This window comes from Vigna unguiculata, chromosome 1 (assembly GCF_004118075.2).
Source record: "Vigna unguiculata cultivar IT97K-499-35 chromosome 1, ASM411807v1, whole genome shotgun sequence".
NCBI lineage: Eukaryota > Viridiplantae > Streptophyta > Magnoliopsida > Fabales > Fabaceae > Vigna > Vigna unguiculata.
This window is the reverse complement of record NC_040279.1, coordinates 41257545-41284811: the sequence shown is the minus strand read 5'-3', so window position 1 is coordinate 41284811 and position 27267 is coordinate 41257545. Positions and strand designations below refer to the sequence as shown.

The following is a 27267-nucleotide window of genomic DNA, read 5'->3' as shown; positions in this document are numbered from 1 at the left end:
CAAAAAACATGAAAATAAACGAAAAAGGGAAATCTGCGGAACATTCTTCGTCTCTCGCTCTCGCTTTTCAAGCCCAACAACGCCCAAGATTGTGTCTCCGATAATTTGAATTCTGAAGAATTCTCAAACACTCTGTTTCTGATCATCGACGCTGATCTCTGTTTCCCTTCATCACTGTTTCTGATCGCAAAGGTCGAAGGTTTTCCGCATCAAAATCTAACTTTGTTCGCTCCATCATCACTATGGGTAGAATCACGAAACTGGGTTTTCTTCTGTTACCCAGATAAGTCAAAGGCTTTATTCTTTCTCTTATCTTTCGCTGCTATCGCCAACGCATCATCGTATCAATTTTCGGACAAGTGCACAAACAACAACATTCGTATCTGGTCGCTTCTCGTTCCAATTGCGTGTTTCTTGTTCAGATTCTGAAGTTAACAAAGTTTAGGAATCTGTTTGTTTGTTTACAATTTTTATTTTATTTTGTCTTTTCAGGTTAGAAGAAAAAGGGTAAGGGTTGTTCCGTGTTTGTTTGATGAATTATGTTCAATAAGATATTCAGTAAACTCCCTCGGAAGTCATCGAGAGGTCCCGAACACGGTGGAAGTGGAAAAGGCCATCATGGGGTTACCACTTCTTCGAAGAACAGTGATTCTGTTAGTGTTTCCCCAGGTGGTTCCAGACAGGGGAATTCTTCCGTTGCGGGACAGAATCATGGTAACAGAGTTCCATTACCGAAGGTTGTGAATGAGAACAATATTCACAACGCCAATAACGGGAATTTGGGTTCCTATGAGGCATTGCCTGCATTCAGGGATGTTCCCTCTTCTGAGAAGACAACTTTGTTTGTCAAGAAGCTTAGAATGTGTTGTGTGGTGTTTGACTTCACTGACCCCGCCAAACACGTCAAGGAGAAGGAGGTTAAGAGACAGACCTTGGTGGAACTCTTGGATTATGTGACTTCTGCGAATGCTAAGTTCGCGGAGAATGTGATGCAGGAGGTTGTGAAAATGGTGTCTGCAAACATATTCAGGACACTCAGTCCTCAGCCACGCGAGAATAAGATCGTTGATGGTGTTGATGTGGAGGAGGAGGAGCCTTCGATGGATCCTGCTTGGCCTCATTTGCAGATTGTGTATGAGCTTTTTCTGCGGTTTGTGGCCTCACCTGAGCTGGATCCGAAGTTGGCCAAGAGATACATTGACCAGTCCTTCATTTTGAAGCTGCTGGATTTGTTTGACTCCGAGGATCCGAGGGAGCGGGAGTACTTGAAGATGACTCTGCACCGTATCTATGGCAAATTCATGGCGCATCGCCCTTTCATCAGGAAGGCCATCAACAATGTGTTTTTTAATTTTATTTTTGAGACTGAGAAGCATAATGGGATTGCTGAGTTCTTGGAAATTCTTGGGAGCATCATCAATGGTTTTGCATTGCCATTGAAGGAAGAGCATAAACTGTTTCTTGTTCGTATCCTAATTCCTCTGCACAAGCCAAAGTGCTTGGCAATGTATCATCAACAGTTGTCGTATTGCATTACTCAGTTTGTGGAAAAAGACTGCAAACTTGCCGATACAATTATCAGGGGGCTGTTGAAGTACTGGCCCATAACAAATAGTTCTAAGGAAGTTATGTTCCTGGGTGAGTTAGAAGAAGTCTTGGAAGCAACTCAACCCCCAGAATTCCAGCGTTGTATGGTGCCATTGTTTCGTCGGATTGCCCGTTGTTTGAATAGCCCTCATTTTCAGGTATGAACTTTCTTCCAGGGGTTTCCCCTTGCTCCTTCTTTTTGTTTCCCCATTCTTAATTTCACGAGGAAATTGCACATGACTTTCAAATTAATTCTCTCTTGCAACTTCCTTGACCGATTACTGAACTTTATTTTAGTTCATTTCTCTTGTTGAGAAGCTGTTATAACTGGCAAGAAAAGTAGAAACCTTGTTTCACCTTCCCATTGCTTAATGCATATTTTGTTTTGCAGTTTTGAACTTGAAACGTAACACAAGTATAAAAATAAGAAACTCAATTCCTTTGTTTCGTTATGTCTTCTTAAAAAACACGGAATCAACATTTCAAATTGCAATTGTGGTCAGTTTTTTGTCCCATCTATTATTGTGGGAAATTGCAGCCAATATGGCCACGATTGGGATTGTGGTCACTTAAAAAACCTTGGTGTTGCAGCCAAAAACCATGGTCATTGACCGTTTTCTTAAACATTGCACGGAGTGATGGAAATCATTCATATCTATGCCCTCTAGTGACTTGGGCTTTTGAAGTAAATAATCGTAGTCCCCCATTGCAAGTATGTGATTCTATTCTCCCAAGGTTCTTATCAATTGGCTTTAGAGCTTTCTACCATGTCTATTAGCACAAAATGTGCAAGGCCAGTGGTGACATTAGCGTTGTAGTGTTTAAACTTTCTCATATTCCCTCTTACGTAAAAGCTAAGCATGGAAGAAACGTATGGAAAACCTTATATTGAAAATAATTTTAATTAAGAGAATTGGGGGGGGAGAGGGTAGCAAGGAATTAAACTCTTAACTAGTTGATTGAACACAATGTTGAGTAGCTAAAATATCTTGAAAGGATGCGGTGTTGAATGTTGGATCAAAAATTGGTTTTTATATTTTTATGTCTAACTGGTTGAGTAAGGTTCATATTGTCTGTAGTAAATAAATATACAAGACTGGCCTTTCCCTCTGAAGAAGGGATTGATTTGTCTTATGTGTCAACCCCTTTCTTTTTCATTCTTTCAAACTTTTGCTCGCTGGCCATTCGTTATGGGCATATCTTGACTCGAATGAGGACAGATTTGTATTTTTTTATAATTTCACACTTAGAAAATCTATTTGTGACTATAAATAGTTCGGTGGACTGCGTTGTACATGCATATTATCTACCACTTACTTTATATCTTAGTTTTGAATGTTCATGATTTTATATAATCTTCTTCAATCAATTTTCCAGTATCTCGTGATAGATGCAATTAGTAAGGTACTGATAGGCAACATCATGGTCAAAGATTATAACATGGTGCTTGTACATTGTTATTACTTCTCTACGGTACTCCACTTTGAAAATTTAAGTTGAAATCCAGTGTAATTGTTTCTATCCAATTTGACTTCCATTATGTTCAAATTTAGACTCTTATAACTTGCTGTGATTATTACGCATTGTGCTGTCAGCAAGATGAGATAATTCTTATTAGATGAGCATTACTGTGTGATTGTTGTACAGAGAGCTGGCCTCAGCTCAGCAGTCTCTTTTTATATAATTTTAAGTGGTTACAGAGATAGTTAAAGGTGTCATTCTGTTTAACAGTATGATAATGATAGCTGTCATCGAGTAAGTTGACAGTTTGGAGATTATATGTCATTCTTTGACTGGATTAACTAAGTCTTTGAGCAATTTCTCAGATAGCTTAGATACAATTTGACTTCCATTATGTTTAAGGGAAAGGGCATCCAAAGCCCTTTTTGTAGTCCTAAAGCTCCGCATAATAGGAATATCCTCTCTCTTTCAAATGACAAGAGAGAGTGTTTAAAATGTTTAGATGATGCTCATTTCATTGTATAAGTATTTGCATGAATAGGAAATGCTCTATAGCTTTCTCAGAATATTTTTATGAATGGATTTTTTGTTACATTAACCGAGTCATGTGACTAACCTGGAGAAATAAGGCTGTTGTTGATATTGCTGTTTGTTAGGACTGTATTTTTGAACTGCTGATACATTCTGTACTGGAATTTGCAAGAGTTAGTCTACGCTTTGCGCTGCATGATGCTTCAATTTCTCATGTGATGTTTATAAATGATCTGTTTACAAAACTGAACAATGATCTGTTTAGTTTTTCTTGTCATGTTGACAAAACTTGGATGTTTTATGGTGATGATCACAAATCATAGTTAAGAGTTTGATCCTGTTAAATTTAACACTGACCTTTTGTATGCATGCGAAAATCCAATTTTAATTGAAAAAATAAACAATACCACAATATACATAAATTAATGATCCTTAGTGTTGCCTTTTTGTCCTAGAGTTCAGATTTTTTACTGTTTTTTTGTGATGTTCTTTAATGAGTATTAAAAATACATTGACGATGATATTTTAAATTTTTTTTAATATATTTTAAAACTTCAAAATCAGTATATATAAGTATATTGTAAAAACACAGTAGAGGATCAACATTTAAAACTGAGCAAAGAATCCAAGTTCCTTTTTGTCTTGCCCTGAATTAGTAGGGTTGTAGTGACAATATTCTATTTTCCCTTGAAGATCCACAAACATGTATCTTGTCTTTTTTTTTCCTCAGGTGGCAGAAAGAGCTTTGTTCTTGTGGAACAATGATCATATCGTGAACTTAATCAAGCAAAACAGAAAAGTGATACTACCCATCATCTTCCCTGCATTGGAGAGAAATGCTAGAAGTCATTGGAACCAAGCTGTCCATAGTTTGACCTTAAATGTGCGGAAGATTTTTAATGATGTCGACGCTGATTTATCCAAAGAATGTTTACAAAAGTTTGAGGAAGACGAGTCAAAGGTAGATGAAGTCAAAGCAGGGCGTGAAGCCACGTGGAAACGCTTGGAAGAGCTTGCCATGAAGAAAGCTGCAAGTGGGGAAGCCGTGCTTATTGGTAAAGCACCAACTCGCCCCTCTGCAGGTTAGATAGAACTGGAATATGTGTATTCTGCTCCAATAGCTTCATTTTTTCAAAAAGAAAAGATTTTTATAGTATTTTTTTTTTTTTTGCATGTGATGGGTTGGCCAAGAGGGGCAATTTCTTGAATACTTTCTTATTCACTTCTTATAGAAAGCTATGATTAGTAGCAAATATCTCATGCAAAGCAACATCCAAAGGTTAATTATTAGTATATATATATATATATATAGCTTATACTCTTGTGCCCAATGTTGCCACAAAGCACGTTTAGGGCACTTCCCTTTGCAATGAATTTTTCGTTTCAAGACTCTAGATTTCAGTTTGCAATAGTTAAGGAAAAACTCAGAAACAAGAGAGAGACAAAGCACTTTTCTAACGTAGACTTTGTCTTCATTTGACCTGTTTTGGTCCACAATCCAATGTATGGGTTGAATTTGAATTGCATGTTGGTCTTGTCCACTGGGCGATTGTGGTTCTGTGCTGTTCCCACGTCTTGGATAGCATTTTTCCAAAGGGAGAAACCCTTCAACAATTTTTAAATTTTTTTTCTTTTTTCATTTAAATTGTTATGAGGAATGAATGATGTGCTAACAACCAATCCAAGACATTAAAAGTCTTCTGCCTCAAATTTTTTAGATTGGAGTGATTATTATTATTTTTTTAAACTTAATAGTATGTAAATTCATCAGAAATATATTAAATACAATTTTAATCTAATTCATCAAAATACATGTCTGTACAATTTCAATTAATTAACAATCTATCAGAGAATGTAATTTTCTCAAAAATTAAGGGTGTGGTTAATTTAATGTGTAAAGTTTATATAATGTTTTGAACAGTTAAATTAAAGGACATTAACGTAGGGATAGAACAAATTAAACACGTATGTAGAGTTTTACAAAATTTGAGTAGAGTACATTACTGTTTCAAAGTAAATAAAAAATATAAATAATCGTTAATGATGAAGAAAATTTCAGTGAAAAGATGAATTATCCGTAATATAATAATTTCTCACAAGAGAGAAATGCAATTTATCTATGCGAAGCGATGAGAATGATTTACTAATTTTACAAAAAATATTTTATACACATTAGTAAAATTAAAATAAAACGTTTAAATTAAAATATACACTAGAATTTAACCAAATTAAAGCCCAATTACATTTTCTGGCGCGATAAAAAAATTGAAACCCAACAATAAAGGCCGCATCATAGGTTTATTCATTTCTGAACCTGTTTTCACAATTTAAGGTCGTAACATTATTTTAAGCCCAAAACATATAAAGCGAAGAGGTGTAAAGTTATTTGTTCTTTCCAGTAGTCTGAAGTAAACATTTTTAAAATTAATGAATAATAAATTCACTTTTTGTACTTTTACTTTCACATGTTCCTTTATTTTAACTTTTGAAGTGTTAAAAGATTTAATTCTGCATAAAGAAAAATTTTACAGATCAGTATAGACGTGTTGGTTTTTGTCTACGTTAAATCACTTTATCTTATGTTACTATAGTATCATTTTATATTAACAAAAAATTACTCCATTTCATACCATCACGAATGTAAGATAAATATTAAATAAAATATTAATCACACTATTCAAATGATAAACGAAATTAAATAATACAAATTTAATTAAAAAATCTAAAGTATTCAATAAAAACTTGATTGAAAATAACGTATTTAAAAAAAAAAACTCAAAACTTAATTACACTTTTTTTTTTATATAAAAAAGAAATTTTCTTTTTCAAAAATTAGATAACGGATGAGTTATATATATTTAACAAGAAATAAGAAGAATTTTAAGGAGGAGAATTTTTAACATTTTTGTTATATTATATGGTGTGTGCCTCTCCATCCGCCACGTGTATGGCTATTTTCCTCGCAATTATTAATTCAATTAAAAAAAATAAAAAAATGATAGAGATAAGAAAAACTCACTCACTCGTTCACTTTCTCTGTATCAATGGAAGTAGGAATGTCTCTGAACGCGCTCCTTCGTCTTCCTCCGACGAATTCACGCTTCCTCCACAACGACGACGTTTCGGTGAGGCACTCTCTGGTTTCGAACCGGAGGCAGCACCGGAGCTTGAAGGCACCGCAGCGTCACGGTCACGTGTTTGTGGTTGAAGCCAAGGGCAAAAAGGGAATGATGGCTCGTCAGTTTCAGCGTTCAGCTCCTCCTCCTTTACCCAAAATTGAAGACGATGGCAATCCCAAATTCGTCATCTTCATTCGCATGGCCAACGTAATCATTCCTTTAATCAGCTATTAGTGTTAATTAAATTCAATGTTTAAGTTTCTTATTCCATTTTTGCCCTTAATTGCATTGCAGGTATACCTTTGGTACCCTCTTAGCATTGTAACAGGTGGCACCACCGCTAAAATCATGGTTGCTGCTAAAGATAATTTTCTCGGCAAGTATATCTACAAAGACACCCTTGACAGAAATCTCGCTGCTGTTATCTACAAAGTAAGTTTTTTTTTTTTTTTTTTTCTTTCAGATTTCGTAAATTATTTTTGCTGATGAAAAAAGTGTTGTTGTGACAAAAAAATATATATTAAAAGGGGCATTCCGAGAATTGAACTCGGGACCTCTCGCACCCTAAGCGAGAATCATACCACTAGACCAAATGCCCTTTTTGAAAAGACTTAATTTTTATAGCAATCTGAATAATGCTGGTATTGGAATATGTTCTGTCTCAATAGAATAAACCGTTGTCATTTTAAAAATGAATAGTGCTTGGATTGTCTATGTGAGATGGAAAAAAATTGAGTGTGGTGAGATCAATGTAATGTGTTCTTAAACAACTGATGTTTATTGAGTTCTTTATAGCCACGTTTGGGTATCTATTCAACAAGGATTTATCATTCATAGGCTGATAAGCATGATCCTGAAGCTTGCTAGTGCTAAAATTAGCTAAACAGAGTTTATTTTGTTAAATTTCACTGTAAATCCCATTGAAATAAATTATAAAGTGTTCATAGTTTAGGTCATAAGCTACTTTCATATGTCCAAATAAGCTCTTTGTTAGTTCTCACGAACACAGTGGAGATCTTGGGTAACCGTTAATTACTATACTGGACTGTGCTTTTTTAATTTCTCGTTGTTCTGATTTTGCTGCTGATTGCTTTTCTTCAATTCTTCAAAGGATGAGAAGGAAGTACAGAAATCTGCATTCAAACAATACCGTGTATTGCGTTCAGCTACTGATTTCAGATACGGCTACAAACTTGTTGTAATGCTCTTACACTTTCTTTTATAAATAAATGTTTTAACCCCAATTTCACTCTTTCCAACATTAAAATTGATGCATTGCGGAAGTTAGAAGACCATTCCCACATTCTGTTTAAAGTTTTTTGTATGATGAATTTGCAGGAGAATACCAACATAAGAGCTGCCCTTTCTACCACCGATGTTATTGAGGTAACATTCTTGACATGTTGTGCTTTGTTGTCATCATAATGATTTTGAAGTTTCACACCGAACTTTAAACCCCACGGCATTAGATATGTGTGTTTTACAAATACATCAAGAAATTCTGATTTTGCAGGAAAATAGCAATTTTCTTAATCTTTGAACATTTTAAATTATTTTGAAGCTTTACAATAGTCCATATCATAAATTATATATTTATTTATCCGGGCATTACAAAAAAATATTTGTGATATTTTCCCACTAATATATTGTTGTTTTTCATATCCAAATTGAAGCTTCCTACACCAGATAAACTAAAAACCGTCCTGGATAAAGTGAAAGACTTTTTCGGAGACGCGAAGGAATCTTTTGGAAAGATAACATCATTGGGCACTACTACAGCGGAGGAGTCAGAGGAAGACACAAAAGAAAAAACCAAGTGAGTTTTACATCTTATTGCCTGAAGAAAAACTCTGAATTTTTTATTATTAGGGAATTTCATCATTTTTTCCTATTTTCTTCAACATCGACCTGCACTTCATGTTACCATATGGATATTCAATGGAGTTTATCTGATCCTATACATTTCTATGAATATTATTCAACTAACATGGACATGGTAGTGTTTTATTTTTTGCAAATTTGTGATGGTTTAGATTATTTTTTTGCCAATGCCAGGGTTAAAGGATGAAACTATAGCTGGAAATGATTTGCTTAAAGTGTTATGAGTAGCCCGTGACCTTTTGAGCTCAGAATGCTCAATTATGTTTATGGATTGGTTGGAGAGGAAACTTCTGTGCACAACAATGCTACTCCAGGTTTTGTTCTTAGATCTGTAACCATCAAAAAATTACTTCATGTTTTGCAGAGTGAATACAACCATTGCGATACTGATCACTCATGTATGCTATAATCCATGATGCTTTGGAATAGATAACATGTAGGATGAGTATGTGATGGTACCGTTATCAGTTCGAGAGATTCCTGGAACTGTTGTACAAATTAGGGTTTGTAATATCTTTGCATTTTGACGGAAATTCTTTAAATTTCTCTCAGACTACACTGTCAGCTTCTGATGAAAAAACAATATTGCATTGTCAATACTGGAATTGTAATTCTGGAAACTCGATGCAGATATAATGAACGTGCCTTTTTGTTTATGGCTATAGTATTACCCATCTGTGTATGCAAATTAAATTTGCATGTAAAAAAGGTTCAGGTTAAGTACTATAATATTCACGCGCGATTAACCTTAAATTTAAAAAACGAGTCATTTACATGAGATTATTTTGCCTTTTTCGTTGGTTAAAAGGATGGTGAAATCATGTATTTGATGCCTGCTGCTAAATAATGAGGTGAGATTTAAGGATATAAATCAAGTTAAAGAGGTAAGATTTAAATTAAGGAAAATTTTATGAAAATAAGTTAAAAGTTATTTAAAGCGAAACATACAATACATGTACATGTATAAGTTAAAAATGGTATATTAAGATTGCAGTTTTAAAAAATAATTTAAATTTAGAAAAGCAATTACTGATAAATTGCGTAAATTAGTAAAATAAAAAATTATAGAAGCATTTTGTTAAAGATTTATTTATCTATATTATTATATAAAGAGATAAATTTTTTAAATAAAAATAATTATTTTATCATTTTATTCTTTTAAATCGTTATTTCTTTAAATTTAGTGTTTTTTAAAATTAAATTAGTAGTCTACAATAAAAATATGACACAAATGAACGTCTGTTTTCACTAATAATTATAATATGGATTAATTTATTGTGAAATAAACCTTCTGAATCTTACAAAGGAATAATGTAAGAAATGAATCCTCGTAAATCTGATTCTGATGGCTATTGGAAATTTATACTACAAAAGAGAAAGGACTTTTATTCAGCCATTGCAGTTTGTGGTCTAAAATATGTGAATTCGATTAAGTCACTTGAAATTGAAGTACCTCATTTATGGATAAATCTTATGTGGCACTCCACGATTTAACTCTTTAAAGGGATGAATCAGATGAAGTTTAATCAGGACATTATGTTTTATATTTTTTCTCCATTTCGGTTATTTAAAAAAAGAAGTTTTAATATCTTGAAAATGATTCATTCAGAGAAATAAGAGAATCTCATGTTTCTGTATATTAATAATCAGAATTTCTTAATCTCATCTTTGAATAACCACCACTACATATTATACGAGTCTCACTAATTTTCTCACTGAATATTTCGATTCATAATTGTGAATTTCAGTTAAGACAGTGACTCTGAGGAGCTATCTCCATTCGAATGTAACCAGACACGTAAGAAATCCGCGATTAAGATTGGACTTGGAACATGAAGGGCTCTCATTTACCAGAAAACGTGGTCAAAAGCTTATCCAACAAGTTCGAATCTTGAAAGGTTCCATCCTCTGTAACATGTCTGGTTCTGGAAAATTCTGGAAAACGAAAGGATGTTCCGATTCAGTACTCATCTCTCACGACCCCACCCACCCATGATGATGTCGTGTTTTCCAGAATTCTCCAAACCTCCTTCTTCAAACTTATATTCTATATATTTCACAGAAACCCTACCTTCTCCACATTCACACGCTACACTCCCACCACTTCATCAAATTAACAACCTTAATTTTTCTCAATACACAGAACACAACACTCTTCACAAATGGCACACGCTTTGTCTTCTAATCTGACTCTTAACGTTCCCACATCGAGGTATCTTCTTCACTCCAGACCAACCCAGTTGAAGCCAGTGAAGTTCATGGTGATGGGGGACGCAAGAGAAAAGCTTGACCACATCCCAAAACCCAACAAGAACCACCACCACCATCCTCTTCCCAAAAAGAAAGTTTCCCCTACTGCACCCATAGGTATTCTTGCTCGATCCCTATTCTTATAAGTTACTTGAAGTTCGATCTGATTATTCTTATAAGTTACTTGAAGTTCGATAGTTCGATCTGAATTGAATTGAGTTAGATTAAAAATTTATTTATTACTTTGATACGAATCGTGAGTTTTAAACCTAATTTAACTTTGAAAAATTGATTGTATTGTTGATGTGAAACTTTTAACACATTTCCTTACGCATGTTGAGGTATATTTATTTTGTGCATGGGATTAAAAATTAGTGGATGGTCCGTTTCCGATAGCGAGTGGAACAAAATGTTTAAGAAAGTTCGTTAGAATAGGTTTTAACTTGGTTCTGATATCATGTTAGAAGTGGATTTTAAACTTAATTTAACTTCACAAAACTGACTTGTAAAATGAGGTTTGAATTTCACTTATATATTATGAAATTGACTTATCTATAGTTGATGTGGAACTTCCAACACATCCCCTTTACATACGCCGAGGTATATTTATTTCGTACGTGAAACTAAAAATTAGTGGGTGGTCTGATAACGGCCTGATAGCGAGTGAAATAGAATATCTAAAAAAGTTCGCTAGAATAACTCTAATTTGACTCTAATATCATGTTAGAAATGCGTTTTAAATTTAATTAACTTTACAAGACTAGTTTGTAAGGTAAAGTTTATACCTGATTTATATATTATGAAATTGTCTTATCTAATCGATGGATGTGAACTTCCACCACAATCAGAATTGTTGTTTTTCTTGTGTTTCTGTAGCTAGCACTGATTTTTGTGACCATGTACATGTTGAATGAACATGTGAAATTGCACAAAAAGCAGGGTTGTGGGACAGGTTTCCGACGGCGAGGACAATGCAAGAGATGATGGAGACGATGGAGAGGATGGTGGAGGACCCTTTTGCATTCAGCACACTTGAGTGGCCATCGTCACCGTTACCGAGTGAGGGTGTGGGAGGGTACAGAAGAAGAGGAAGGGCACCATGGGAAGTGAAAGAGGGAGAGAGTGAGTACAAGATGAGGTTGGACATGCCCGGGATGAAGAAAGAGGATGTGAAAGTGTGGGTGGAGGAAAAGATGCTTGTGGTTAAAGCAGAAAAGGAAGCGAAGAAGAAAGAGATGGTGGAAGAACAGGAAGAGGAAGAAGAAGAGGGATGGTCTGCAAAGAGTTATGGGAGGTATAGCAGTAGGATTGCTCTGCCGGAGAATGTGCAGTTTGAGAATATCAAGGCTGAGGTTAAGGATGGTGTTCTCTACATCGCCATTCCCAAAGCTACCACTTATTCCAACATCCTAGATATCCAAGTTCAATGATTCATGTTTTTGTTTTTGTTTTCTTTTGCACATTTCATACAGAGATTCTGGTTTCAACAACAGTTAATTGTGTAGATATATCTACGTTAGTTATTCTAATTTTGCCACTCTATCCTCTCAATACACCTTAACTTTTATTCTAGATCGTAATTAGTCTTTTTTTTTTTCAACTTTAATCAAATTCGGTCTTCATAATTTGATTGACTAACCGCTATAAATTTATTTTTTATAATTAAATTTTATTAAATTTATTTTATGTTTAATATTTGAATTTAGTTATCATTTTTTATTTTAATATTAATATTAGTCGATAAATATTTTTAAAATCTAAAATAAACTTAAAAAATTAAATTTGATTTAAATATTTAAATTTATAAGGATTAATTTGGTTTATAATTTTGAAAACTATTAATTTAGGAACCAAAATTATATTTAATTTTTTTATTTTTTTATTTATTTTTCTTTCTTTTCTTACAATCTTTTCTGAGTCATAAATTTTTATAGTCGAAGACAAATTATTTATTTTTAATTTTATTTTATTTGTTATAATAACTGATAGTTATTTATTTTTTATTCTATTTTTTATGATAATCAATAGTTTTTAATATTTTATTAACTTATATTTAAATTTATCATTATATTTAATTGAATTAATTTATTAATTAACTCTAACCATATATTTTTTAAAAGGATAGTATTTAGAGGCATTTCTCCTTTAAATAATTTTTTATTGAATAGGAACACAATAATGTAAACTATGGAATAATTTTGATCATTAGTTTAGTTAATTTAGTTGCGCTGATAAATAAGTATGACAAAATTTGTAAAATTATTTATTTATTGTTATGATTGGTCAACCAAAATTAATTTAAGTCGACTTATTAAAGATAATATATTATATAATTTTTAAAATTGATGATCCAGGTTGATTCATTATAGATCGATTATTTAGCGAAAAATAACTCTTTTTTTTCTTTTGTTTCTAGAATATTAAATTTTAATTATGAATAAAATATAAATAAACTTTAATATAATTCAAATACAATTTAAAATAATGTTCAACTCTAAATACAAACTAAAATTACAAAAATATTATGTTTTTATTTGTTAATCTAATATGTTGGTTAAAAAAGCAACAATCAAACACAATCGAAATATAAAAAATTTGTCTGACTTTTTTATTTGCGGGTGGGTTGATGAGCCAACCCAATTCACTACAGGTTCAACAAAGATGAGTCAGATTTTTAATGGGCCAAGACAAAAATTAATTTATATTGAATTTTGTAAAAAAAAATCATCCAACCCAGCCCGAACTTGTAGTAGGCCGGGTTAAGTCATGAGTTATGATTCACTTTGACATATTTAATATAGTTCTTTCCCGTGTGTAGTTTTTGTAGAGTGTTTTTTTTTTCTTTCTAATTTTCTTAAAAATTTTATCATTGACTTTAATATATTTATTAATTATATCTGATTTTATTTTTAATTCTCTTAATTTTTTTCTAGTTTTCACGTATAATTTTCAAATGAAGTTTACAAATATTAGAACGATCATAAAATAATAAAAAATAGATATTTGTTTAAGAATTTTGATATTATTATTAATCTAGTCTGTGCTAAATTTATTTAATATTTTGAATACTTAAAAGTTTTATATTTATTAATTGAATACTTAAAATTGTTTCTTTTCATATTATTTAAGTTATATAAAAACTCAATTAATAAATATAAAATCATAAATACTCAATATATCAAAAATATCTAATAAAAACTTAATCAATATACTCAAACTTTTTATATAATTAAAATTTAATTAAGCTAGTTTTATATTTCTAATTGTTATTAGACACAAAAAATAACTACAAACTTAATAATTGATCTATTTTTATTGGTTAATTAATTTTTTTTCTTTTATTATCTTTCTTTCTTATCGTTTTCTTGAATTTTCAAATTACTGAACTTTTAAAGTTTTCCTAAACTCCTAAATATAAAAAGAGTTGTATATTATCTTACACCTAGAGATGACAAATAAACCCGTCCTCGTGGGTATTGCCCGAACCCGTCCCCGTTTTGACTGGGTATGGGTATGGGTATGGGAAATCCCCGACTTTTTCAGTTGGGTATGGGGATGGGTATGGGGATGTACATATATCCGCCATAATACCCGTCCCCGCCATATCTTCATTCTCGTTTAAATTATTAAAATATTCACAATTAATCAACTAACCCCTATATATATATATATATATATATATATATATATATATATATATATATATATATATATATATATATATTTTTTTTTTCTTTTAATTATTTCATTTGTCATTATACTCATTCTCATCTCCAATATATTTTTTATCTTATCATAACCTTTATGTAATTATGTTAAAATGATGTATGTTAATAAAAAAAAATTATGCCTCACATTTGAATATTTATATTATTTTTTAATATTTTTATTTATTATAAATTTTCTTTTCACATGAGAATGTTTATACTCTCAATTTAAGGTAATATAAAAAAAATTCTTTACTTATTATTATTATTAATTTTTGTTTAATTTGAAGAACTCTTTTGTTTCATTAAAATAATTTTCGTTATTTTTCAACCATTAAGTATATATGTTGATATTTGAAAAGTTTTCTTAGTTCTCTAAGATATTTTTTGTCTTATCATACCTTAGTTATACATTTGATTTCCTTTGTGTGATTTTTTTCGATAGTCTCTCAAATTATTTCTAAAACACACATTTGTTAGTTTTTTAATATTTTTATTTATTTTTTTTATTTTCATCATGTGGAATAATATTTCGATATATTCTATATAATTATTTTTTATTTTATAACTCATTATTAATGATAATGTAATTTTTTCACTTTAAATTCTGTTTGAAGTGGTTACAATTATATATATATATATATATATATATATATATATATATATATATAATGATATTTAGGAATAGTATATGATAATTCACTACAAGAAAAACATGAAATGGTAACTGATTTAGTCAGTAATCCATATCAGTCACTATTTTTCATCATTGGTGGTAGTAGTTGATTTATTGTCTAAATTAGTGACTGATTCAATGATCGAATCGGTACTTGATTTAGTGACCAATTTAATTACTAATTTATTTGTAATTTAATGACAAATTTTTTGGTCACTAATGATATTTCTATTTATTTTTAACCACTTCAAACATAATTTAATAATTAGTTCTCTAAGTTATTTTTTTTTCATTTTATCATACCTTAATTATACATTTGATTTCCTTTGTGCGATTTCTTTCGATAGTCTCTCAAATTATTTCTAAAACACACATTTGTTAGTTTTTTAATATTTTTATTTATTGTTTATTTTCATCATGTAGAATAATATTTCGATATATTCTATCTAATTATTTGTTATTTTATAACTCACTATTAATCATACTGTAATTTTTTTCACTTTAATTGTATAAATAATTTTTATTTACTACAATATAAAAATTTAATGTAATTTCTTTGAATATTTTTTTGTCACTATCCAACATATATTGAAGTTCAAAAGATACAAAATCTATGTCAAAATTTTATTATTATGTTTATTATTTATTCTTTGTGTCATTTTGATCAAGTGATCTATTATAACTTTTTATTAGTGTATAAAAAAGAGATTCATTATAATTTAAAAAATTGAAGTAAACAAATATTTAAAATATATTTTAATTTGAATATTTTTTTCCTTTTATTATTTGTTCTTTGTGTCATTTTGATCAAGTGATATATTATAACTTTTATTAGTGTATAAAAAAGAGATTCATTAGAATTTAAAAAATTGAAGTAAACAAACATTTAAAATATATTTTAATTTGAATATTTGTTTTCCTTTTATATTTTTTTGAAATATTTTTTAATTTTATCAACTAAGTTCATCAATGTTGTAGTTTGCAAATTTAATAAATGTTTTGGTTCACATGAAATTTTAAATTTTATTTGGTATTCTAATATAAAATGTAAACAATTATAATTTATTTTAAGGTATTTGGCATCGAAGAAAATTCTCCTAATGTTGAATATTTCATAATATTATGTTTTCTTTATCATAATTTTTTTTCTTTTATAAAAATTAATATTGAAGTAGTTAGAACACGGGTACGGGTATGGGTACGAGATTATACCCGTTACCCGGTGGGGATGGGGATGGGAAAAAAGTTTGATACCCGTTGGATTTGGGTATGGGGATGGGGATGAATTTTTTATGCGGGAATGGGTATAGGATAGCGAAACCCGTCCCCGCTCCGCTCCGCCCCGTTGCCATCCAAAGTTACACCCTAATTTTTTTAATAATACATCCATCATTAATGGAAAAAAATAAATATACACATTAATAGAATATAATTATATTCACTTTGTTTAAATGCATACATTAATATAATGTAAATATACACAGTGCTGTATTTATCATAACCTTTGAAATTTATTTTTGTAGTTATTTTTTCTTAAACCGTAACAATAAAAGTAACTAAAAAAACATTAAATATTACATAATAATTATGATTTTCACTTATTCATTATGGGGTCTCAATATGAAAGGATTGAAAATGTCCATAATTTGAATTTCTTCTCAAAAAGTATTTGAAAAAAAAAAATTAAAGTGCCATAAAAGAAAAGAAAATGTACATAATAAAACCTTATTGTGTTAACAAATTAAAAATGGACCACTTCATATATTTTCTGACATTTAGGGAAAGAAATTAATATCAGTTAATATATAATGTGCTAAATATAAATAATAATAAGTACTTGTGATGAAAAATGGTCATGGATTATTATTGTAAAACAACTTTATTAGTAATTTCTTAGAAGATAATATTTTTAATATAATAATGACATTATAGTTAGAATCTATGACTTTATCTATAGCATCAAAACCTCTATCACTATGTGATGTTAGTGATCTTAAAGAAAAGAAACCAATAGTCTTTTTTTTTTTTATTTAAAACAATAAAATCATACTTATAAGTAACGACATTAAATATTTTGTAGATAAAAGACATTAAATATTACAATGAGAAATATAATTAATTAGTTACCATTGTCTTCAAAACTTTAGAACACGTTGTTGGGTCGGTATGGATGGAACAATCATAATTACATAAAATAAATGTCCGTTAGATTTGTCCCCACTTCTATATTTTTTTTCCAAATTCAAATTATAATTAAAATTTTTCTAATTTTAACAAAAACAAACATCCTTTTACAAGCTATTATGGATTATTTTTTAGGGTCCTGATTATTTTTGGACCAACAATATAGTTAATTCTTTGTTTTTTTTAGAAAAAAAATTACTTATCATATCTAAGTTTTTATAATTAAAAAATAATAATACATGAAAAACATATAACATATTATAAGTATTAGCTGTCTATTATAACTCAGTTGAAAAATAAATTATACTTTGTTTTCAATATGTGAAAAAACTGGGAGAGAAATAATTGTTGGATTCATCTAAAACACACACTTAATTAATTATTCAATTCATAAATAATAATATTGGAAAAAAATGGAATGTTAATAAAAGAGGAAAAAGAAGATCTAACGGGCAAAACTGAAGAATAAAACAAAAATTAAGAAAAGTAGACGTTAGGGGAAAGAAGATTAGCAAAATAATGCAACGCAAAAATTGTGGGGCAAATAAACAGTGGGACCCACTCTGAAATAAAATTGAAATAAAAGGTTCCTAAGTTAAACAATAATATATTAGGGCAGAAGAATCCAGTAGTATCAACGTCGTGTCCAAACCTCAACGTTACTCGAAGAAAAAGGAGGTTCCATTTCTTTCTCACCACATGCAATTCAGAAATTATATTTATTGGACCGTTTAATCTCTGATTCACATTAATTTGTGAAGCAACACACTTTGGATTTTTTCACTCTCTGAATGTAGTTATAGAGATAGAAAAAGAAAGAGAAGAGGCATAGTTTTATTTTATTTTTTGTTGTTGTTGTTGTTGTTGAGTGAGGGCTTTGTTTTTCGTTATGGGTGAACCATCGGCATGTCTCGTTCGATCCTTCTCCAGTCCCGCCGACACTCGTTACGAGGTGAGTTTTTGTTTCGCAAAATAAACTTTCGCATGTTTCTGTTTTTTTTTTTTTTTTTTTTTTTTGTTGTGGCTGTTGTTGTTGATAATGGTGGTGTGAGTATGTTTGGTTTTGGTTTTCGTTGTTGAGAGGTTGGAGTGTCTGCAACTCCTTTTTCGTTTCGAATTTGGATTTTAGCATTACGTTTTATGGTGCAATTTAACTGTGCTGTTAAAGCGTTTGTATAATTGCACCGTAGACTGAACTCGGGAACTTATCGCATTCTCAAAAAAATTTCATTCCAATAATCCGTTTATGGCTTCCTTTGCTGAAGTTCTAAAAATTTCTTTTATTCAGTCTCACGTTGTTTTTCTCGAGGAAACGGACCACCCATGGTTTTCGACGTCAATGGTAAATTCACCATTGCTATTGTTCTGTTGTGGATACAATTTGTATCAATATTACGATTTTGCAGTTTCCTGTGATGTGTTGTTGAGTTTGGTGACCTGTGAAATGTATATTGGTGTTTATTGTTTTGTTTTTTGATTTTAGGGTAACCCTATCCCTGCGCTTGGAGAATCTATCTCTTTTGGGAGGTTTATGACAGAAAACTTGGATTGGGAGAAATGGTCAACATTCACTCAAAATCGCTATGTTGAAGAAGCTGAGAGATATTCCAAGCCGGGTTCTGTGGCCGCGAAGAAAGCCTACTTTGAGGCTCATTACAAGAGAAAGGCTGCGGAGAGAGCAGCTGCATTGATCCAAGAAGCAAATGCAAATCTTCAGGCTAATGGAACTTTTGAGTTGGAAGCTCAGCAAAGAAACCATGCCGATTCATCATCTGAAACGAGTTCAAGTGTGCAACACGTTGTTGCCGCCAATGAACAGCCGGATGAAGAAACTGTGAATTGCCAAGTTGTTGAATGTGCCGATGGAGACCAACGAAAATGTGATGCCGGACAAAGTGATTTAGACATTTCCAATGTAGAAGGAGTAGTAGTGGACGTGGCACATCCTCTCGTTAATGCAAATATTAATTTGGGAAGTTTCACAACCATGGATAATTCTAACCAGTTTGATCATGTTGAAGACAATACAAATACTGGCCCTGTGGAAGAGAAGATGCTTGAACATGTAATTTATGCTTTCCTTCTTTGTTTAGATTTGATTCCTTTTTGTGTCTTCTGATGAGTAAATTTCTAACTGTGATGTCCGGCACATTTATCATTCTGATGCCGCAGGGTGCTGCTGGTCCCGAAGGAAAAAGAGAAGCAAATTCTTCTCCAGAATTATCTACCAAAACCGTGTCTTCCAAATGTTTTCCTCTTGATGAAAGGAAGGTTGCTGCTGCTTCTGTATCATCCAGAAGTGGAATAAACAGTGGTCCGAAAGGCAAGAAGTCTGTTGGAGACTTTGTTGAGAAGAATAAACTCATTGCGCACTCAGTCCACTCGTCAATCAATCTTTCATCTGGTACTGGTGAAACACGCAAAAGAGCTGCTGCAGCTATACAGTCCAGAAATGGTCTAAGCACTTTTTCAACAAATAAGAAGTCTGTTGGAGGCATGGTTGAGAAGAAACGAATAGGTTCACCATTACTTAAAATGTCAATCAATCTCCCATCGGGTGCTGTTATGCCAAACAACACAGCTACTGCAGCTACTAAACCCAGAAATGGAACAAACTTTATTGCGAAAGTTATAAAATCTGTCGGAAACTCAGTGGGAAAGAGACCAACCTCGAGGTCACTCCATATGTCAATCAATCTGCCTTCTGGTGCAGCTGAAACAAGTAAAACAGCTTCAGTGTTTGACCAGAACATAATTAAAAAAGTTCATTCTAATTTGCCCAAAAACAATCCATTGGCAATGCGGGCATCCACTGAGGTATTAACTTATCCACCTTTTTCTTGTACCTACATTAGCATCAGTGGTTTTCTGAGTAAATACACAACATTTGAAATGGTACTCTGGTTGCTAAAGATTTTTCCCCCTTCTTTAGGCATCTCGTGGTTTGCAAGATCAAGGTTCTGCCAATCTCCTTTCTCAGAGTGGAAGGTATTTTGTCTTTTATGTCTTCCATTTTTAGGTTATGAATGTTCAAATATCTTCCTTGTGAGCTATGGTTTCAGTTGTGTGCATCTTAGAAATTTTCATTGACATGATCATATTTTTCTGTCAGGACCGAAAGACTACTTAACAAGTCTGTATCTGGAGGTGTTACAGTGAATGCAAAACCTTCCTCCTCCATTTCTTTTGGGTAAGAACATTTTAAATAGTTGTTATTGCTTTGTTAATCTACATAAAATAAACATCTGTTTGCTGCTCCGAATAGGAGCTACAACTTTTCTGAGAAGCACTCTTTCAGTATTTGAAATTGAAAATCAGAAGTTTAAACATGCATAAAATAATGTGCTCTCATTAACGCCGCTTTCTTTGTGTTATTGCATAAATGCGCGAACAGCTTCCTGAAATCTTCAAGCACCAACAAAAGCAATCTCCAATCAGCTACCGTATATTTGCCTTTTAAATTCAGAAGTGAAGAAAGAGCAGTTAAACGCAGAGAGGCAAGTTATTTTCCTCGTCTCTCAAATTAATTGTGAAATTTATGGATGAGCTATAGGTCTTACTGGCTTTCGCATTTTCTTATTTCAGTTCTTGCAGAGGATGGATGAAACTAAATCCAAGGAAGAAGAGAAAGTGAAGTTGCAAAGGACTCTCAAGGTGAATAATTTTATAATAATGGTTCTATCTTTGCACATGATTTACCTTGTTTATAAGCAAAAAACTATCAATGGCCCGTAGAGGCAATAACTGTAGGAAAAATGTCGTATAGCTGGAATCACGGAATTGGATCTGATATATAGGCAATAAATGCATAAATGTATGTTCCTTTTTCTTTTTTGTGCTGATTGCCCTGAGTGGCACTTCGATTTAGGAATAAAGGATTCAATAGTCAAGACGTGGCTTCGTAATTCGTTTTCAACTGCTCTTTATTACTCAGTAAAAAGGTTATTCAACATCTTTAATTTGACGTTGATGCAGGGTAAAACAGTGCTTGATCACAAGAAGCTGGGGCAGAGCAGTGCTTCTCTTTCCAAACAAAATGAGGACAAGATTGGTGGATCGCGTTCCCCAAGTAACCGGATTAGAAAGGTATATTTGCTTATTACTTCTGATGTTGAAAATAACCATTGTCTAAATGCTAGATGACAGCAGCCATAAATGCCCTTTTGTCGATCCATCTGGATGCTTTTTTTAGTGGCTTAGCCACAAGTCCTTGTTTGTGGCTTTTTGATTTATATTCTAGAGGATGTTGCTTGTCAATCAGTTCTGTTCACCTTGCAAATTCTTTATGACCATCCCACAAAATCTATCAACCATCAATATCTGTCGGTTCATTTTTCCCTACCTGGAGATGCTTTCAACTTGTGATTTATAATATCGTACTTGCAATTTTTTTATTCTGGGTGATGCGTTCAACTTGTAATATATAATAATGTTATTTACTTGTTATTCCTTTCAGACCTCACCTACACTGCCCCGGTCACCAAAACTTGTGAGGAAAGCAAGTTCTAGTTCTAGCACAGTCCAGGACAAAAGCTTAGGAAATGCATCGAAGCCCCCTATCAGCACAAACAATTCCAAACCTACTACTGAAAAAATTAACCGAACTACAAGACCAGTAAATTCATTATCTAGTACCACAAGAGAAAATGCTTCACCAAACATTCAGCATTAGCAAGAAAAGAAGTACCTGGCCGAGCCTGTGACTTCAAGAAAAAACTGTGAAAGAAACTGAAACAAGCCGCTTATATTCTTTCAGCCTCATGTTCATATCGTTAAACAGTGATTGTAGTTTACTTGTAATAGGATAATTAGGAGAGATCATGTCCCGATGTGTTTTCACATTTCGATGGAAAATTTTGTAGTTTTTTTTTTTTCTGTTGTAGTTATATCTAGTCTACATTAAATTTTGATATTGGAGATAACCAAGTTTGTGAAATAGGTTTAGGCTATACATCAAGGTAAATTGTAGGACATGTATTACCTTTAGTTTCACATAACTGTGATTCGTCACTTTGTTACAAACCATTCAAATATTAATTTTGAGGACATGGAAATATTTTTTCTGTGAACGTGCGTTTGAGGAATTTTAATCCCCGTACATGAAAAAGAGTGTGGTTGGTGAATGTGCGGCGTTGCCCTTTTTCATCTTTTGACCCCATAAACCAAAAGGTAGTACTTCCAACTAAGAAGGAAAGACTTATTCAATTTTTCCAAAACAATGTTCAGAAATCACTTTAAGCTTGCTTGGTTCTAAAACCATTCTTCTAACCAATCACTTTAAAGTTAGTTCCAGTGATCGATGCGCGCGGCTCCAAATTTTCAGCCAGCACTAGCATATGATTAACATATAAAAAAGTACATGGCGAAAGTTCACAAGAGGCGAGACTTTCCATGCGAGGTAATCTGTTATTTACATTTTACACTACAATATGCGGTTGAACTACTCCTGTTTCACACATTTTTTTTTAAAAACATGTTGACATCTTCTATACACATTCTTTTGACTATGTTATTGTTGTTAAATTTTATTTGAGACTTACTAAATAATTTGAGTCCATTTTATTTTAGTAAAACCCAAATTCATTCATTCAGTAATAATGTTTTCAGAGACATTTGTCAAATAATGCAGGTTGACATTTATCTATTTTTACCTTAAGGAAGGCTAAAATTAGGTGGAAGCAAGCTTATTAAGTAACCTCAATACTTGTCAGCATTCGTTTTTATACATACTGCAATATATCCAAATCCTCTATGATCGGAAAAAGAATACCCCAACCGTTGAGATTGAAATTCTTCAACAAAGACGTAGTTAGCTACAAGAAACATAAATTGTCCTTTCATGATTGCATTTTGATTTTTGTTGAAGATGCAGGAGGAAAGGCAAAGCAGTTCATGCTATGAACAGACCTTGATCTATAACCGAGTAATCGCCTGAATCATATAAGTGAATTGGAGCTTCTGGTATAAGTCCTGGATCATAATATTCTGGCATTCCTATATTCTGCAGACCAAAGTTCATATTATAACATTCACCTTGTAGCCACTGGAAATGCAAGTCCTCATCCAAAGGTGCAGAAGCTGCCTCGCCTCCCAAAAGAAGGTTTCTTTGGTAAATTTCCAGATCAGAAATGCAACTGAGGTTATTATATCCATGTGTTTTCAATCCTGAATTTGTAGTTGAAATGGGTTCTAAAGATTGAGCATTCATAACAAGACTTCCTGGTTGAATTGGAAAGGTGTCAACTGCATTCCCTATTGAATTCACAGAACTGGATTGATCATTCTTGAAATCTGAAAACAAAGGTTTTGCTTCTATACAAGCAGGAACCTCTTCCTCCGTTATAGAGGGAGCTGAACTAATTGAAGCAACTGACTGTGATTGATCAACTTGGATGTGATGCTGCTTACCGTGTAATGGCATCTGATTGAAGCTATCTTTCAAATGAACAAGTGACTTGTGTTCTTCTTTGAGTTGCATGGGTGGAACTTCAGTCCAAGAGTACTGTGTTGGCATGGAGCAATCAAACACTGCATGGTTTCCTTCTGACTGGGCAAAAGTTTGATTGAGGCCAACTCTTGAACTCTCTCTCATATTTGAATCGGAAACGTTACCAGTCAAAGGCCTTCCTTTTTTTGCTATGGTGAACTGTGAAACAGATCCCTTATCACCTTCATGACTTTTATTTTCCACGGTCGGAAGCTGTAATGATCCATCCGAATAATTGTAGCTGTCAGTTGAAACATCATTCTGTTGCTTGTTTACTGGGTTTTGAAATCCAAAACTTCCCAGATCTTTTGAAGGAAAATCTGAATGCTTCATACCACTCGAGGAAGATCTTCGATCGTTTTCTTTCTGAATCCTAATCAAATAAAGCCGGTATTTCTGCACAAGAAAATTTCTTATCAGGAACCCGAGTTTCAAACTTCAAACTCATGGAACATTACACAAACATACACATTTTCTTGAATTTACGAGAGAATCTGCATCCAAGTTGTAATGTTTCTGAGAAACATTTGTACAGGACCTATGTTTGGAGGTAATTACTCACACTCTATAGTATCAAAGTGAAGTTTTGTTATGATTCTAAGTCTACCAAAAAGAATACATGAGTGAAAGACTCTATACATGTTTCTTTCTCAATAATCTAGGGGTAACAATGAAGGAGTGAAATTACAGCATCACCTGCAAATGGCTGGCAACATTCTCTCTAGTCAGCCATGGAACATTCATCAGATCCAGTATTTTCTTCGGCCCAACTTCTGCCAAACAGAAATTATTTGTTACAAATAGTTTTTGGATGGAAGATATAAGATGACTACATTCACAAAAGATTATAACTGGCAGTCACACTTCAATTCATCAAGGATATGCTAGGTTATGCATATCAACAAGATTTATAGAAGCCACAGTGACGATTCCAAACAACACTTTTATACAGAACCTTGAGAAGAAACTTACTATCAAATCCAATCTGATTCACAGCTTTAACAAACTTCTGATGAAGATCTACAGACCATACTACTCTAGCTTTCTTGGTAGATGATGGATCCATACATTCTTTGTCATCGTGTTTGTTATCTGCATCTTTTCTTTTCTTTGTTGAGGTCACATCTTCTACAGCAAACAAGTTCCCCTCATCTGATAGCTCTGATCCATTTCTCATCATGCTCTCAAAACTCTCAAAGCTTTCAAACTCTTTTGCCTCGTGTATCCTTTTTCTAAAGACATGCTGCCATATATTTCGCAGTTCTTTCATCCTTATAGGCTTAAGGAGATAATCACATGCTCCATGTTGAACACCTTTCATGACCCTGCTTGTTTCCCCATCCACAGACATCACTGAACAGTATTGCAAAGTGTGACTTGTCAGAGCGTGGAGTTTCAATCAATGTGATCAAAGGATTACAATGATATCATATAACGAAAAACTTGAATATATTATTGATAGAGAACTGACTAATCACAGGAAGATCCATCTCAAGCCCAACATGCTCAAGAAGTTTAAAACCATCCATGTCAGGCATGTTTACATCGCTGATCACTATATCATATCCATCCTTCCTTTCACGAAGCAAGTTTAGAGCATGCCTTGCTAAACAGCATGTAGTCACTGAATCAAAAGAAGAAAGAGAATCAGAATAATGTGTGTTTGCTTTTCAAAATTTGCTACTTCTATAAAATCTCACTGATATGAACAGAAAGGCAGAAGAAAAAGACAGAGAAACATAGATAGGGGAATTATAAACAGTATAAATGGTGACATAACAAAAAAGCTTTGAAAGTCTGTTGTTATACAAATATTTCTCGAATTACCCAACTTAATGATCAGTGTTGCATGATGTGAAGACCACAACCTGTTAGACACAACCTCTTACTACTACCTATGACATTCACACTATCATTCAGAGATGTCTCTTCATATATTATCTGTTCTTATTGCAATCATAGTCTCAATAATTCGGGTTTTTGCTTTAGTTGGTGTTTTTATTTGCCTCATGAAACTATATAAGCACTAAACTCTCTACCTTCCATTTATGACAACAATTTCTTAAAACCTACCAGGGACAAAAGCTCAATCCAAGAGAGTTGTAGCCATAAACTAAGATCTCATATAAAAAACCTCACAGAACATGTACGGTTTAATTTATTCAGATTTAATTCAGTTATCAGATATATTTTTAAATAAACTAATCCAACATGCTACTGCTAATGCACCAACCATCTTCTCATTAATATTTTAACTAGTGCATGTTATCAATGGATGAGAAAGTGTGGGATTACCAACATGGCATATTATAGCTCCAAAGATACCAAAAATAAACAATGCCAGAAGACAGTAAATTTAGATTATGAAGAATCAAATTCGACAAGAGAACTTCTTTATGCCCCTCTCTAAATGTTTTAATATTAACAGACATGGCAACACAGTAGATAGAACCCGAGCTAATCTACAACATGCCCCCACTAATAATAACTTCACAATCAGAACTTTTCTGCAATTCAAGTTTTTGCTTGGAAAATGAAAAGGACCATCCTTTAAAGAATTGAAAGATCAGTTTACCAAGTAAAATCCAAAATCAACCCAAAATTTAAAAAAATATGCATGCAAAATTATGAGTAATTACCACTAACTATTTGAGTGCCATCATCAGTTCACAACCTTAACAAAAAAAAATTTGTTTCATTTTTTTTTGCCATAAAAAAAATGCGAGCACATTCCTCAGAAACTGATCCACCACACACTAAAGCTTAAAAAGAATTAAATCAAAACCTGGAAACTTTACATCAATTATAGATCTTAAGTACATGAAATTAACCAATAGTGGTAACTTGGCACACAACAAAAGTGGCAGTGTGCAAAAAAGAAAAAAGGAAGCACTCATGTGATGACTAAACAAAACTAACCTTCATAATTGCACTTCTTGAGCATCTTCTCAAGGATCTTGAGCCACGTAGGATCATCATCCACAACAAGAACTCGCAGACCAGCAGGGAAATCACGTCGAGGGGAAGAGAAACACCCATTATCCATTTTTGAGAGAGACAAAGAGTAGGATCAGTGGCTGTGCTGTGAGTTCAAAAAAGGTTGGGTTTGTGTTGTTGGGTTATAACAAGTTAAGAAGAGTTAAAAAAATATCAAAGGAAAGAAAGAAAAAAAGACACAGAAAAAGAGAGAGAGAGAGAGAGAGAGAGAGAGAGAGCACCAACGAATATTGGCGCCGCACAGCTAACGGTCCCTGTGGCGTACGTTAGTATATATCCCTTTGGGTTTGTTTGGTTGGTCCTACCTAGCTACCTGCAACTTCAGTGCTACTTGTTAAACAATGCATAGTAAGTGTTATTATGAGAAGGAACTGGGAACAGTGGAAC

General features: G+C 32.6%; 5 protein-coding genes and 1 non-coding gene across 10 annotated transcripts; 4 read left to right on the top strand and 2 right to left on the bottom strand.

Annotated features, from left to right (window-relative positions):
* LOC114183491 (serine/threonine protein phosphatase 2A 57 kDa regulatory subunit B' theta isoform-like) lies at positions 1 to 4845 on the top strand. Its single transcript, XM_028070526.1, has 3 exons — positions 1 to 386; positions 493 to 1745; positions 4310 to 4845. The coding sequence occupies exons 2-3, from the start codon at positions 540 to 542 to the stop codon at positions 4664 to 4666; spliced, it is 1563 nt and encodes a 520-aa protein (XP_027926327.1). The 5' UTR covers positions 1 to 386; positions 493 to 539; the 3' UTR covers positions 4667 to 4845.
* Positions 4846 to 6581: 1736 nt separating this feature from the next.
* On the top strand, positions 6582 to 9235 carry LOC114170348 (protein HHL1, chloroplastic). Its single transcript, XM_028055854.1, has 6 exons — positions 6582 to 6905; positions 6993 to 7130; positions 7810 to 7896; positions 8037 to 8084; positions 8372 to 8514; positions 8754 to 9235. The coding sequence occupies exons 1-6, from the start codon at positions 6624 to 6626 to the stop codon at positions 8764 to 8766; spliced, it is 711 nt and encodes a 236-aa protein (XP_027911655.1). The 5' UTR covers positions 6582 to 6623; the 3' UTR covers positions 8767 to 9235.
* On the bottom strand, positions 7225 to 7296 carry TRNAP-AGG. The gene has a single exon. It is a non-coding gene; the product is annotated as a tRNA-Pro (tRNA).
* A 1078-nt stretch (positions 9236 to 10313) lies between the features above and the next one.
* On the top strand, positions 10314 to 12382 carry LOC114178014 (small heat shock protein, chloroplastic-like). Of its 2 annotated transcripts, none has more exons than XM_028063680.1 (2): positions 10314 to 10946; positions 11766 to 12382. In XM_028063680.1, the coding sequence occupies exons 1-2, from the start codon at positions 10742 to 10744 to the stop codon at positions 12257 to 12259; spliced, it is 699 nt and encodes a 232-aa protein (XP_027919481.1). In that variant the 5' UTR covers positions 10314 to 10741; the 3' UTR covers positions 12260 to 12382. The 2 variants fall into 2 exon arrangements, with proteins under 2 accessions (XP_027919481.1, XP_027919491.1); XM_028063690.1 differs by having other exon boundaries at positions 10324 to 10946; positions 11769 to 12358.
* Positions 12383 to 18020: 5638 nt separating this feature from the next.
* LOC114174065 (protein WVD2-like 7) lies at positions 18021 to 22465 on the top strand. Of its 2 annotated transcripts, none has more exons than XM_028058819.1 (9): positions 18021 to 18348; positions 18880 to 19461; positions 19569 to 20213; positions 20329 to 20384; positions 20509 to 20586; positions 20791 to 20893; positions 20982 to 21050; positions 21372 to 21482; positions 21853 to 22465. In XM_028058819.1, the coding sequence occupies exons 1-9, from the start codon at positions 18286 to 18288 to the stop codon at positions 22066 to 22068; spliced, it is 1923 nt and encodes a 640-aa protein (XP_027914620.1). In that variant the 5' UTR covers positions 18021 to 18285; the 3' UTR covers positions 22069 to 22465. The 2 variants fall into 2 exon arrangements, with proteins under 2 accessions (XP_027914620.1, XP_027914611.1); XM_028058810.1 differs by lacking the exon at positions 18021 to 18348 and adding an exon at positions 18628 to 18738.
* Positions 22466 to 23067: 602 nt separating this feature from the next.
* Positions 23068 to 27267, bottom strand: LOC114194075 (two-component response regulator ARR11). 3 transcript variants are annotated; one of them, XM_028084130.1, is made up of 6 exons: positions 27106 to 27267; positions 26803 to 26965; positions 25355 to 25507; positions 24856 to 25236; positions 24580 to 24656; positions 23068 to 24279 (listed from the first exon to the last, which is right to left on the bottom strand). In XM_028084130.1, exons 2-6 carry the CDS (start codon positions 26927 to 26929, stop codon positions 23287 to 23289), a joined length of 1731 nt encoding a protein of 576 aa, XP_027939931.1. In that variant the 5' UTR covers positions 26930 to 26965; positions 27106 to 27267; the 3' UTR covers positions 23068 to 23286. The 3 variants fall into 3 exon arrangements, with proteins under 3 accessions (XP_027939931.1, XP_027939921.1, XP_027939938.1); XM_028084120.1 differs by having other exon boundaries at positions 27102 to 27241; XM_028084137.1 differs by lacking the exon at positions 27106 to 27267 and having other exon boundaries at positions 23068 to 23648; positions 23805 to 24279; positions 26803 to 27095.

Bases quoted from the DNA above. Each gene is read 5' to 3' on its own strand.
- LOC114183491 (XM_028070526.1), top strand. From the start codon at position 540: ATGTTCAATAAGATATTCAGTAAACTCCCTCGGAAGTCATCGAGAGGT. The intron at 1,746-4,309 runs GTATGAACTTTC...TTTTTTCCTCAG, and splicing joins TGAATAGCCCTCATTTTCAG to GTGGCAGAAAGAGCTTTGTT.
- LOC114170348 (XM_028055854.1), top strand. From the start codon at position 6,624: ATGGAAGTAGGAATGTCTCTGAACGCGCTCCTTCGTCTTCCTCCGACG. The intron at 6,906-6,992 runs GTAATCATTCCT...ATTGCATTGCAG, and splicing joins TCTTCATTCGCATGGCCAAC to GTATACCTTTGGTACCCTCT. The intron at 7,897-8,036 runs GTAATGCTCTTA...ATGAATTTGCAG, and splicing joins GATACGGCTACAAACTTGTT to GAGAATACCAACATAAGAGC.
- LOC114178014 (XM_028063680.1), top strand. From the start codon at position 10,742: ATGGCACACGCTTTGTCTTCTAATCTGACTCTTAACGTTCCCACATCG. The intron at 10,947-11,765 runs GTATTCTTGCTC...TTGCACAAAAAG, and splicing joins TTCCCCTACTGCACCCATAG to CAGGGTTGTGGGACAGGTTT.
- LOC114174065 (XM_028058810.1), top strand. From the start codon at position 18,643: ATGGCTTCCTTTGCTGAAGTTCTAAAAATTTCTTTTATTCAGTCTCAC. The intron at 20,214-20,328 runs GTATTAACTTAT...CCCCTTCTTTAG, and splicing joins CAATGCGGGCATCCACTGAG to GCATCTCGTGGTTTGCAAGA. The intron at 20,894-20,981 runs GCAAGTTATTTT...TTCTTATTTCAG, and splicing joins GAGCAGTTAAACGCAGAGAG to TTCTTGCAGAGGATGGATGA.
- LOC114194075 (XM_028084130.1), bottom strand. From the start codon at position 26,929: ATGGATAATGGGTGTTTCTCTTCCCCTCGACGTGATTTCCCTGCTGGT. The intron at 25,508-26,802 runs GTTAGTTTTGTT...CTTTTGATTCAG, and splicing joins CAAGAAGTGCAATTATGAAG to TGACTACATGCTGTTTAGCA. The intron at 24,280-24,579 runs GTGATGCTGTAA...TTTCTTGTGCAG, and splicing joins ATGTTGCCAGCCATTTGCAG to AAATACCGGCTTTATTTGAT.